Below are 12,826 nucleotides of genomic sequence, written 5' to 3' on the forward strand. Positions count from 1 at the left end.
ATTGAAGGACAACGACTTGGAGCTAATGGGCCCTGGAGAAACACACTGTTCCCCAATATTCCCCAATAAAAAAAAATTTAAAAAAGTGTCTGACACATGCCAGGTAGCCAATAAATGTTGGCCATTCTGACTGTTGGTCATACTTTGTTAATACTCAATAGATGCTAGTTAGTATACATCCCAAGCTCTAGAATTTCATGCTCAACTGTCTGCGGGACATCCAAGTTTAGCTAGACACAGACATCTTTAACATGTTCAGAACCAAACCTTTCTTTTTCCTCAAACACACTCCTCCACCATTCCTCCTGTCACAGTAGTTCCCAAGCCTGGCTGCACCTTGGAATCACCCAGTAATCTTTACAAAATCCTGATGCTGACTCAGTTGGTCTGGGGTGAGACTTGGGTGGTAGAATTTTGAAAAGCTCCATGGGTGATTCGAATATGCACCCAAGTTTGGGAACCACTCCTGCCATTTAGAACCGTTAACCTAGATTGCTTTCGTATTTGTTCCCAGTGCTTCATCCCAACTCCTGCTACCTTATTTGAGGTCCTTGTCATTTCCTTCTTCGAATGCTGTGCTAGCCTCTGCACTGATGTCCTCGCCTTGAGTCTCTCTTACCTCTAGTCCTTTCTTCTGGTAGCTTAGGATGTGATCTTTTGAGAACATAAGTCTGGTATACCTCCGCTTAAAATTCAGTAGGCTTTCCATTACTTTTAGTGAAGCATTCAGGGCCCATCATGATCTCATTTGTTTCTCTCCTTACATTTCTTTACATGGATCCAAGTTGTAACCATGGTAAATTATGTCAGTTTCCAGATAAGGCTGTGTTGTTTCACTCCTTGTATCTGCTGGGTGTTATGCATGGACGGCTTCCCTCTTCTTTTCTGCTAGGCTAGCTCCTTATCCCTTGCAGTTCAGCCCAGGTGCCGCCTGCCTCCTTTAAGAAGCCTGCCCTGACAGTAGGCTAGGTTGGATAGCCACCTCTGCCTCACCAGCTCCTTGAGCATGTCTATTACAGAGCTTGTATGTTATCTTGGAGTTGTTTACCTGTCTCTTCCTGGACGTGACTGCTGCATCAAACACATGTTGTATAGATGAATGTATCCCCTACAATGGGAAATTAGTGTTACCTGCCTGTTACCCGTGGAGAGCCATGTCAGGGGGTGCAAACTTCCTTTAAAGGGCCAGATGGCAAATAGTTTTAGCTTTGTGGGCCATGCAGTCTCTGTTGTGGTTACTCAGCTCTGCCATTGTAGCACAAAAGCAGCGATAATACATAAACGAATGGACATGGCCAGATTTGACCCAAAGGAGGCCAGGCAGGCCGGCCCTTGATCTATACCAAGACACAGGAGCGAAAGGAACCAGGTTTTAGTACTTAAATTCCAAGACTCAAAAGGTGTACGGGCTGATGTACCTAAGTGGGAATATCTTATTTCTTATGTGATTATGATCATAGCAGTCTTCCTCAGGCCCTTCAGCTTCCTGTTGCTTTCAGGGACATCTGTCAGTCCTTTGAGGACTTGATTTATGCTTGTTTTTCATCTATTTCTGGGCTGGTCTCACACCATCCTGTCCTGAACTGCCCGCTTCTCTTAGGCACTGGAACCTTCTCTGACTAGAAAGAGGGAATATTCACCCTTGGTATCAACTCCTACTAAAATACATTTCCAATCTTAATGGCATAATTTTATTTTTCACGAGTCTATCCATCTTGAATTCTACATCAATTTGTACCATCCAAATGAGATACTAAATTTCATGAGTTCAGCGACCTTATCTTTTTAGTTGGTGTTGGCATGGCATATCTTTTCCCATTCTTTTTATTTTTAGCCTTTTCTGTGTACTGATATTTAAAGTGTGTCTCCTTTCAGCGGCATAAAGTTTTTTTTAAAAAAGGCAGTCTGATAATCTTTTTAATTGGTGTATGTAGTCCAATTACAATCAATGTAATTATTGACACTTGTGGGTTATAGCGGCCATCTTTTTGCTTTCTGTTTGATCTACTTTGTTTTATGTTTTCCTCTCCTTTCTTACCTTCTTTTGGATTAATTAGATGTTTTATTATTCCACTTTGATCCTCCATTAACTAGCTGTAACATTCCTTCACTTTCCTTTTATCCTACATGCTACAATATACATGCTTGATTTGTTAGTCTAATGCAAATGACTATTTTACCATTTCCCTGATAATACTAGGACCCAAGAACACTTTAATTTCATTTACATGCTCCCACCTTTTGCATTATTGTTCTCTTGCATTTCAGTTCCATGGATATTTTACAACCCACATGACATTATTGTTACTGTTTTGTATGATTACTATTCATTTGTATTCAATCACATATTTTACCCTTTACAGTGTTCTTCATTCCTTCCTTTATATCTGGGATTTTCCTTCTGCCTGAAGAACTCTCTTTAGTATTTCTGTGCTGATAATGAACACTCTCAATTTTTTTTGCATCTGAAAATGTCTTTATTTTGCCTTTATTTCTGAAGGATATATTCTTTGAATATAGAATTCTCAGTTGGCAGCTCTTTGTTTTTTGCACTCTAACACGTTACCCCATTCTCTTTAGGCTTTGATTGTGTCTGTTGTAAAGTCAGCTCTTTGTCTTGTTTCTCCTTGGAAAGTCAAGTGTCCTTCTATCTCTGCTTTTGATTTTCTATATTGTATACTCTATGCCTGCCAGACACTGTACGGTCCCTGGGGATAAAAACACAACTAAAACATGTTCCCTGCCCTTAAGGATCTTACATTCTAGTAGAGGAGAAAATTCTGTCAACAAATAGAACACAACATGATATAAGCTCTAGCAGAGATGTGTATGTGTATTATTTTTAAAAGGTAGTGTAGGAAGGGAGAATGATTAATTCTTTATAGGATGAGCATTTAAAGGCTCATCATAGGGAATTTAAAGGCTATCAAAGAGTTCACCAGATAGAAAAAGGCGTGAAAGGGTACCACATTGCAAGCTGAAAAGCCACCTGGGCACAATGGCTGCTGTATTGCAAGTGTAGGTCTATAGCTTACTCTAGAAGTCTCTCAGATTTTACCCGTGTCCCTGCAACATGTGGCAATGCCATACCTGTCTTTTCCCCTGAAACTTTGGTACCATTTCATTGTTCTGGTTTGGACTCCTCTGTCTTCCTTCCTGGCTCCTCTTATTGTATCCCCTCCTTAACATTGGTACCGCCTCTTGGTTGAGGCCTGGACCTCTGTTCCCTCTCCCCACACTATTCCTTGCCTTTATTTACATCCTGTCATCCCAGATCAGCTCATCTGAAAACATGCTCATCTTTCTTCCTTTCTGATCCTTTCTAAACTTAGATCTGCCTCCTGTGTTTTACCATTGTAACCTTGAAACTTGAGAGTCCTCTTTGAAAATTTCCTGTCTTCTATCACACATGGTCCATAAGCTACCAAATCTTGTGGATTCTTCCTTCTTAATGAATCTCAGATATGTTTCTAACGTCTCTGCCATCCACTTAGTCCAGTACCTTATCATTTTCTGACCAGGCTACCTGAAATAATTTCCATCCAGTTCACCCTGCAGATCATGGCTTGGCATTTGAGGGCCTGCACATTTTTATTTTAATCTTTCTTAGCCTTACTATCTGTCATTCCACCTCAAGTTCTGTATTTCAGTTATGTATTTAAATCACTAGGCCAAATTTTCTCCCAAACATGTCACTCACATCCATTTGGCATCTACAGAAGTTCTATCTACACACACACATGCACACACACACACACCGAGAGAGAGAGAGAGAGAGAGAGAGAGAGAGAGAGAGAACGAGAACACAATCAGGAAATACATATGAAGGTCTGACAATTAAGTTCACGAACTCACCCTGGAAAAAGTTCTACGTGCCTCATTGCTGAATATCATTACAGTCACCTTTGAAGTACTCCCCTTGGGAAGCTATGCACTGACACCAACGCCAGCACCTAGTCCACCCTTCAAAGCAATTTTGGAACTTTTTCTGGAATGGCCATCAGAGCTATCATCTTATTACCCTTGATGTCCTGAGTGGCATCAAAATATCTTCCTTTCAATATTTCCTTTATCTTTGTTCAGGTAAAGAAAGAAGTCACTGGGGGCCAGATCAGGTGAGTGGGGAGGGTGTTCCAATAGAGTTATTTGTTTACTGGCTAAAAACTGCCTCACAGACAGTGCCGTGTGAGCTGGTGCATTGTCATGATGCAAGAGCTCCTTTGGGACCATTTTTGCACACACCTTTCTCATGCCAAGATTTTCAGTTAAGATTTTCCTAACTTTATCCATGTTTACTTGGTCTGGTCTGCTTCTCGCAGTCAGCCGATGATTTTGACGCACAATTTGACAAATATTGCAATGTTTTCATCAGTTCTGCTCATCACTGGGTGCCCAGACCTCTTTTCAGTGACGTGTTCTTTCCCCTCAGAAAAACGTTTAATCTATTTGTACACTGCTGTTTTCTTCATGGCGTTATCCTCATAAAGTTGGACTAACATGTCCCTGATTTCACTTCCACTCTTGCCAAGTTTAACAAGAAATTTAATGTTTATTGATTGCTCTAATTCAAGCTCAGACATTTTCACGATGGCACACAAAAACTCACAACAACAATAACGAATACCACTAAGCAAGACACCACCACACATCGAACCGAACACAGCTGTGAGACACTGATATACCAAAGTTATGAAACCTTACCGAGCTGTTTGGACAGTGCTGCCAATGTGAGCACACGGTGGCAAGTTCGTGAACTTAATTTTAATTGTCCGATCTCGTTTACCTTTTCTATTTTTTCCTAATCTAAGTGGCTCCTTTCCTCTGAGCTCCTGTAACATTAAATTACACAATATTTTAGTGTAGTTTTATGTGTGATACTTGGTGCTCGACCAAACTTAGAATTTAGGACCCTTGGATTATCAGCACTCTGACTTGTATTCTTTTTTATTCTTAAAATTTATTACGGTGACAATGGTCAACAAAACTACATAGATTTCGAGTGTACACTTCTATAATACATCATCTATATATTGCATTATGTGTTCACCACCCAGAGTCCGTTCTCTGTCTGTCACCATACATTTGACCTCCTTTACCCTCTTCTACCACCCCCCACCCCCTTTTCCCTCTGGTAACCACTATACTGTTGTCTGTGTCTATGAGTTTTTGTTTCTTTGTTTGTTTGTCTTGTTCCTTTGTTGCCTTCAGTTTTATATCCCACATATGAGTGAAATCATACAGTTCTCAACTTTTTCTGTCTGACTTGTTTCACTTAGCATAATAATCTCAAGATTCATCCATGTTGTTGTAAATGGCAATATTTCATCTTTTCTTATGGCCGAGTAGTATTCCATTGTATATGTACCACATCTTCTTTATCCAGTAATCTATTGAAGGACATTTTGGTTGTTTCCATGTCTTGGCCACTGTAAATAAAGCTGCAGTGAACATCGGAGCACATGTATCTTTATGGATAAATGTTTTCAGATTTTTTGGGTAAATACCCAGGAGAGGGATTGCTGGCTCATATGTTAATTCTCTTCGTAATTTTTTGAGGAACCTCTGTACTGTTTTCCATAGTGGCTGTACCAATCTACATTCCCACCAGCAGTGTAAGAGGGTTCCTTTTTCTCCACAGCCTCTCCAGCACTTGTTATTATTTGTCTTGTTGATGATAGCCATTCTAACAGGTGTGCGGTGATATCTGACTTGTGTTTTTGTGTGTGTGACAGTGTCTTGCACATAGTTGTGAATCAAATGATTATTAGTTGATCATTCAGAAAGTGCTTTCTTGATCTAAATATTAGCCTTTGTGTTTTTATTTTGAAATGGTCATGTTGAGGTTGGCTGTCTTTTATTTGAGACATCCTATTATTCATGAGACAAATTTCAGTTTTCTAAAATGGAATCTCTAACCTGATAATGCAACACAGTGCAATTCTGTAATTCCAGGGAGCGATGGTATTGGAGAGAGAAAGAAGTAAACATTTTTGTGGCTTTTCTTTTAGGTTGACACCGTCAGAATTGTTCACATTCATTCTGTCATCATCTTGCGGCGTTCTGATAAGAGGAAGGATCGTGTGGAAATTTCTCCAGAGCAGCTGTCTGCGGCCTCAACAGAGGCGGAGATATCCTTATTGGTCCATAAGACGCTTTTCTGTGCTCGGGCTTCCAGGCCAGGTTCCTCCTTTGGTTCCTTTAGCCTACTTTAGGAGATTTCACCGGTTTTCTTCCTGGTGACTTTTTCCCAGTTTACCTATTTACCCGTTAGATCCAATTGGTTTGTTAATCAGAATTTTTGTCCGTTTGTCCCTTTGAGTGGCTTTTATTGGAAGAATAAGAAATTTTTAACATTCATGCTTTTAAATACGAAAAGATCCCAGGGTCAGATCCTATGACAACAAAGATTATGGGGAGTCCCTTCCTCCTTCCTCCCCTCCCTGTTCCCCTCTGCCTCCCCCACCCCAGTTTTCCTAATGTTTAATTTCTAACCTTTTTACTGTCTTGGTCTCTGTCATTTGGAAAGATTCTCTTTTGAGGCTGCCTCTCAACAACAAGAAAAAAACCCTGACAATACTGAGAACTGAGTGCAATATTCCATGTTAACTACAACCAAAGAATAATCACATGGCTCATTTGTTTCCTATGGTCTGACCTCCATCCCTCAGCCATAGCAAATTAAATTTGCATCAGTAGTTTTAGTAATTTATTGTCCTTTTGGATTAAGTTAATCTTGTCAATTATAAAGTAACTTTTGAAAACAAGTAGTACATATACATAATGTAAACTTTAAAAGGAACAAAAGAGCACACAAAATAAGAATTTTTCTCCAACCTCTGTGCCCCAAATGCCCCACCGTCCTTCCCTACACATAACCAGAGTTATTAGGTTTTCATGCATCCTGACAGGTGAATTCTGTGCATATGGAAACATTTTCTTTTTTAGAAGTATTAATACATACTGCATTTCACAAATGTATGTATGTATCTATAGGATCAATTCCCAGAGGTGAAATTGCTGGGGCAAAGGTTACATGTATTATTAATATTAATAATAACTATACCTGTTTTACCGGCTTATCCTCTGGTAATGTCCAAGAGTGTCTCTTTCCCTGCACACTCACAAACATTGTGTATCATCGAAGTTTTGTTTCTGTTTTTGTGCTACCAGGTCCTGGTAGATCAAAGTTTGTGATTGTTGCCAATCTGATCGGCAAAGCATTGTATCTTATTGCTTGCCATTTTAATTAGCATTTTTCTTATTATGTGGAAATTCGATCAGCTTTTAATTTTTGAGACATTTGCATTTTTCTCTGAATCTTCTGGTTATTTCCTTTGCTCATTTTTCTGTTGATTTGGAGATATTTTTCTTAATAATTTATAGGCACTCCATATGTTAAGAAAATTAGCTCTTGGTGATAAGGATAGTGATTTTTCTCAGCTTATTCATGGTGTGTATGTGCCTTTTCCCATCAAATTGTTGTTTTTGCATTTTTATATAATCAGATATATCAGTGTCTTTTTATGGTGCATACCTTTTTTTAAACTCTTTATTTTGAAATCATTGTAGATTCATTGGTAGTTGCAGAAATAGTATAGAAAGTTCCCTGTACCCCTTACCCAGTTTCCCCTGAAGGTTACATCTTACATAATGTACAGTACAATATGGAAACCAGGACAGTGACATTGATACAATGTATGTTGTTCTGTGCCATTTTGTCACATGTGTAGATATGTGTAACCACCACAGCAGTCACCATAAAGTTCTCCCTCATGACCTCCTATGTAGTGACACCCACCCCAGCCCCTGGCAGGTACTAATCTGTTCTCCATCTCCATAATGTCATTTCAAGAATGTTTGATAAATGCAATCCTATGGTATGTGATCTTTAAGATTGGCTTTTTTCACTCTGCCCCTCCCCCTATTCCTACCTTTGGCTCCACTAATCTGTTCTCCATCTCATTAAGGATTGGATTCCCCTGCTTCTTTGCATGCCTGGTAATTTTAGATTGGATGCCAGACATGATTTTCCCTTGGGGGCTGGATATCTTTGTAGGCCTCAACACATGTTTTGAGCTTTGTTCTGGATGCTGGAAATAGTCAGATCCTTTAGAGTCTGGCTCTGAAGATTTGTTGCGTGGGCCCTTTCATTGTAGGAGTTATTTTTCTTTCCCACACGACTGAGGCAAGACCCTTCCTTCTGAGTGTCCTGCCCAATGCCTCTCAAATTGTGAGGTTTACCATTCTGGCTGGTGGGGACAGCCACTAGTCCCTGTCCTGCTTGAGCCCTGGGCGTTGTCCCCTTTCATCCTTGCGGGTGGTCCTTCCCCCGGCCTCGCGTGCTTTCCTCACACGCCTGTGCTGGTCAGTGGTCTGCAGAATTCTCCAGCGGGACCATCCGCGGGGGTGCAGGGTCCTCTCCCTCTGCTGTTCTCTTCTCTCTGGTCTTCCACCCTGCAATTCCAGCTACTAGACTGTCCAGTCCATCTCCTAAATGCAGGTTGCTGGCTGGGCTCCACCGTAATTCCCCTGCCTGCTCTGTGTCCTGGCAATTCTCTCAAGGGCTCACGTTGTTTGTTTTCCATCGATTGGCCTTCCTATTTCTTACATATTATCCAGTTTATTTATTTGTTTCAGGCAGGAAGGTAAGTCCAGTCCCTGTTACTCCATCATAGCTAGAAGCAGAAAGCCCATTCATTGGGATTTAAATCAACAAACAAACCCAAACTTTGCCAAAATAAAATTCCCAGAACGTAGTTGTATGAAAGATGTTTATTACTGTGATTATATAGTATAACTTCAAAGTGAAACTAGGCCATTCCCAAAATGGATGGACACGCTGTTGTATGTTATGCACTGTGGCACGGCAGTGCCAGTCTGGTGAGCATTTCCTGGGTGCCAGGCATGAAGCGAAACACCTTGTGTGGATTATCTCATTTACTCCTCACTGCCGTCTGAGCTGGAAATCCCCCGTCTGCGGCTGAAGAAATGGGTTTAGAGAAGTTAAGTGGCTTCTCTTGGCATTTGAAAATAACACAGTACTTAAAAGTATTCTTTCTCAGACTGGGTTGTATAGATGTTGTGTTTTGTGTATAGACTGTTGTGTTTTGATATAATTTGCAGAAAACGAACTGAGTTCTTACTTAAAGTTAGAGCCTCAGAGTTACAGGAAATTTTATTTCTAGAATAAAGGAAGACAGTGTTCCTTTGGGGGATATTTCTAGACAAATGGGGAGACTAAACCCAGGGGTCTTTGTTCATTGGGTTCTGAAACCACTCTCATTGCTATTGCTGACACTGGTGGCCTGCCAGAGAGAAATCAAATGAATTTTGAAAGTCTTGTATTTCTTTTTCAAAAACGGGAATAGGATGGAACTAGAGAGAATGGAAAAGTACTCAAATTAATTAAGTGATTTAGAAGTTTTTTCAGATAGCACAGTGAGAAGCATTTGAGTGCTGAAACAGCTAAATTGGATTAAGAGGATGTAACTATATATAATCACGGAAACTGAATGGTTTCCATTTAAAAAAAGAAACCCCTTTTTTTTAAATGGGAAGTCTGGTATCAACCTTATTTCATTCTTTTATTGACATTAAATTGTAACAGGTTTCTTTTAAACTTGAAGATACTTTCTGAGCCCTTATTAGCATCACAGATTTTGTTCCCACAAGTTGAAAATACCTTGACAGACACACAGGTTGGCTGAACTCACAGGTCGCCCCATGAGAGTTGTGGGCTGGTATCACTCCCACCCTCATATAACTGTTTGGCCTTCACATGTTGGTAAGTATTATGGGGTTGCAATATTTATTGTTCTTAGAATTCAATATAATTTTCCTTCTCCATTACATGGGCTATATGGTTATTTTAAACCAAAATTTAACTATCCTTAAACAGGTGTTCTTATTTTTATTTTGCTATATTTTAAAAGTAATATTGATTGTTTTTAATAGAAAATTTCACTACTCCATTTTGACTATTCAGGAAATCAAGATTAGCTAAGGCCTTATAATTGGCTGATATAAAAAAAACTAACTAAAAATTGCTGATTGTTGAATGCTACTGTCCAATACACTCTCACTGGTGGGAAGGGTGATAGTTACAAAACTGATGTTTACATTTCTGTTTGACACCCATTCCATCCTAGCTCTTGGGGCTCTCAACCTACTTCTGTCCCTCTAATAATGTTACAAAATTGTGTTCTCTCTTTTTATCTTTACCCCTTTTCCTGAATCATGGTCATTTTTTTGTCTCTACCTGACTCTCCTGAAGGAAGTAGAACAACTTTACTTGGCCAAAGTGAAATAACATTTTTGAGTGTTTAAGTATGTGCTAATGATTTCTGACTGTTTTCTCCTCTAACCTTGCTGGTAGCCTGTCAGTTAGAAATCTCCCCCCATTGTACTAAGGAGTAAACAGAGGCTCACAGTGGTAACTAAGCGACAGAGCGGAGGTTTGAATCCAGGTCTGTCTCCCAAGTCTCTGTTCTTTCCACTGTGATGTTCTAGCTTGAGTCATAGAGGCTTAATTGATCACAAATTCTATATTCATCTGTGCTGTGACATAAATGCCAAAGAATCAACAGCAGTGCAGTGTCAGACTTTAATAATAGATGAGTGGTCCTGTATCGAGCAACGATTCTCAGTGTAGGAAGGGACACTTCTCAGAATCATATCTAGAGCTTCTGTAAAATGGACCTGCCCTAAATTCATCTTTCCCAAGCCGGACCTACTGTAGCAGCCTCTGGGAGCAGGTCCTAGGTGGGAATACAGTGAAAAAGCTCAAGGAATTCTGGTGCAGAGCCCCAATAAAATACTGATTTAGAATAAGGGAGATAAGGGATTTACTCTGTTTCTCACTGACAGAAACTGACCCCTGACCCGCTGTAACATAATATTGGCATGCCTAAGATATCCTGTATTAACAAAAATAATGTATTATCAAAATAGTTTCTTCAATGGAAAAGAAAAAGCTTGAAGCTAGAACGTGCAATAGCAATTGAGGTGTTTTTAACTTTTATCTTGGTATAATTTGAGTTAAAGTTGATAAAATAGTCAAAGAATTCCTGAATACTCTTTCCCTAGATTTGCCAGATGTTAACATTTTGCAACATTTGCTGTGTCATCCTCTCTGTATACATGTGTATGTGTATATGTATGTGTGTGTGTAATTTTTCCTGAAATATTTGAAAGTAAGTTGCAGACAATATTCTCCTTTATCTCTAAATACTCTTCAGTGTCAATTTCCTAAAACAATGCTGTTCTCTTATATAACTACAGGGCATTTATCAGAATTGAGAAATTAACATTGATATAATACTATTATTTAAATTACTGCCCTTATTCATATCCTTTAATTGGCTTACTAATGTCCCAATAAAGGTGGTTTTTGTAGCTATAAATGTATTCCTGTAAAACCTTAATATCACTGAATAAATTCAGTGTTTGATTGTACCTAACTTTTACTCAATAATAGTAGTTATTTTTTTTCCTGCCCCCATCGACACTAAAATGGGATTGGCCTCAAATTTCTCCTATGATAGTTCCAACAGCCAGAAAGAAATAAGTACCAACCACTAATGAAAGAAAGCTTGGAGTGTATACTCCTGAACAATTATTGTCACTACTGTAATAAGTTAGAATGGAAAAAATTTGAAATTTTGTGGTAAGAAAAGAAACTCCCTAAGAAGTTGGGGGGGGACACATTATTAATCTCTGAAGTGGAACACCCAGAAAGTGTTTAGAATTCAGAGAATGATTGAATTTTCCTCTCAGGGGCAGAAGATCCACGCCGTTAACCAAGAACCTGGGAGGCATTTGTAATGTAGCAGTAAGAGCAGTCAGGAAAAGAAGGATACTGCAGAATGTAACTGAAAAAAAAATCAACTAAATTATGAAACAATAAAGGAGCCAAAAGAATAATTCAGCACAAGATAGATTTGGAGACTGGAACATTGAGATCTTACCTGGAAATAATAATACTTAACGGGGTAAGCAAAAGGAACAAATAACAGCAAATGTAATAGAGCCTACTCTCAAAGACACTTCTAAGAGTGTACATTTTTTAAACTGCAAATAGAAAGTTCAGAGAGGTATCTAGCCCCTACCATGAGGGTTGGGAACACCAGCTTTGGATTGTGTTAGGAAACGAGTCTGTGTTAGAATCTCGTTTCAGTTACTTACTAGTTGAGAAGATCTTTTAACATCTCTATGCCACTGTTTGCTCTGTGACACAAATGGAGAACACATTATCAGTCTCAGAGTTGTTCAGAACAGTACATGAAATCATGGATATGGCATTTGTCCCATGCTTATCACAATACCAAAGACAAATATCAAAGCATGTATTCGTACAACTCTTGACACACACAGAGAGTATGATTAAATGTCTGATGGTGAATGGTAGACAACATTCGAAGGATTAACAAGAATACGTCAGGTCTCGACTGACATCAAAATATTTGTGGTAATAAAACTATGGGTAAAAATGAAGAAAAATAACCTCCCAACGAAGCTGGTGTTCACAATAGACTGCTGTGATACAACTCATCTCCAAACAGTTGTTCAAGAATTGGGTCAAAGAGCCCCTGTATTAGCAAGCCTTGGGGAAAAGAAAGTGAATAAAAACAGGTTGATTTAAAGTATGTACAGTAAATATGTTTAATAGGAAAAGAATTCTAAGCTATGTTAAAGAATGACAAGTGAGTAGGAGTGAGATTTTTTTTTCCATTACAGAAAAGGTAGGGAGGGAGAGGGATGTGACCGTGGCGTGTGTGTAACACATTTTAATGCTTTTTATGATAAGGTAGTTAGTAGAATTAGGTTA

At 39.1% G+C, this 12,826-nt stretch overlaps 1 protein-coding gene across 4 annotated transcripts in view; it reads left to right on the plus strand.

Moving 5' to 3' along the window:
* Positions 1 to 12,826, plus strand: part of BRCC3 (BRCA1/BRCA2-containing complex subunit 3) — a 52,567-nt gene that overhangs the window by 3,222 nt on the left and 36,519 nt on the right. For all 4 annotated transcript variants that reach the window (XM_074324100.1, XM_019716069.2, XM_019716070.2 and 1 more), the window contains 2 exons: positions 6,009 to 6,128; positions 9,697 to 9,784. In XM_074324100.1, the coding sequence (XP_074180201.1) occupies positions 6,009 to 6,128; positions 9,697 to 9,784 (208 nt within the window). The remainder of the gene's footprint in view (positions 1 to 6,008; positions 6,129 to 9,696; positions 9,785 to 12,826) is intronic.

The sequence above is a fragment of the Rhinolophus sinicus genome, chromosome X, assembly GCF_036562045.2.
Source record: "Rhinolophus sinicus isolate RSC01 chromosome X, ASM3656204v1, whole genome shotgun sequence".
Classification (NCBI taxonomy): Eukaryota; Metazoa; Chordata; class Mammalia; order Chiroptera; family Rhinolophidae; genus Rhinolophus; species Rhinolophus sinicus.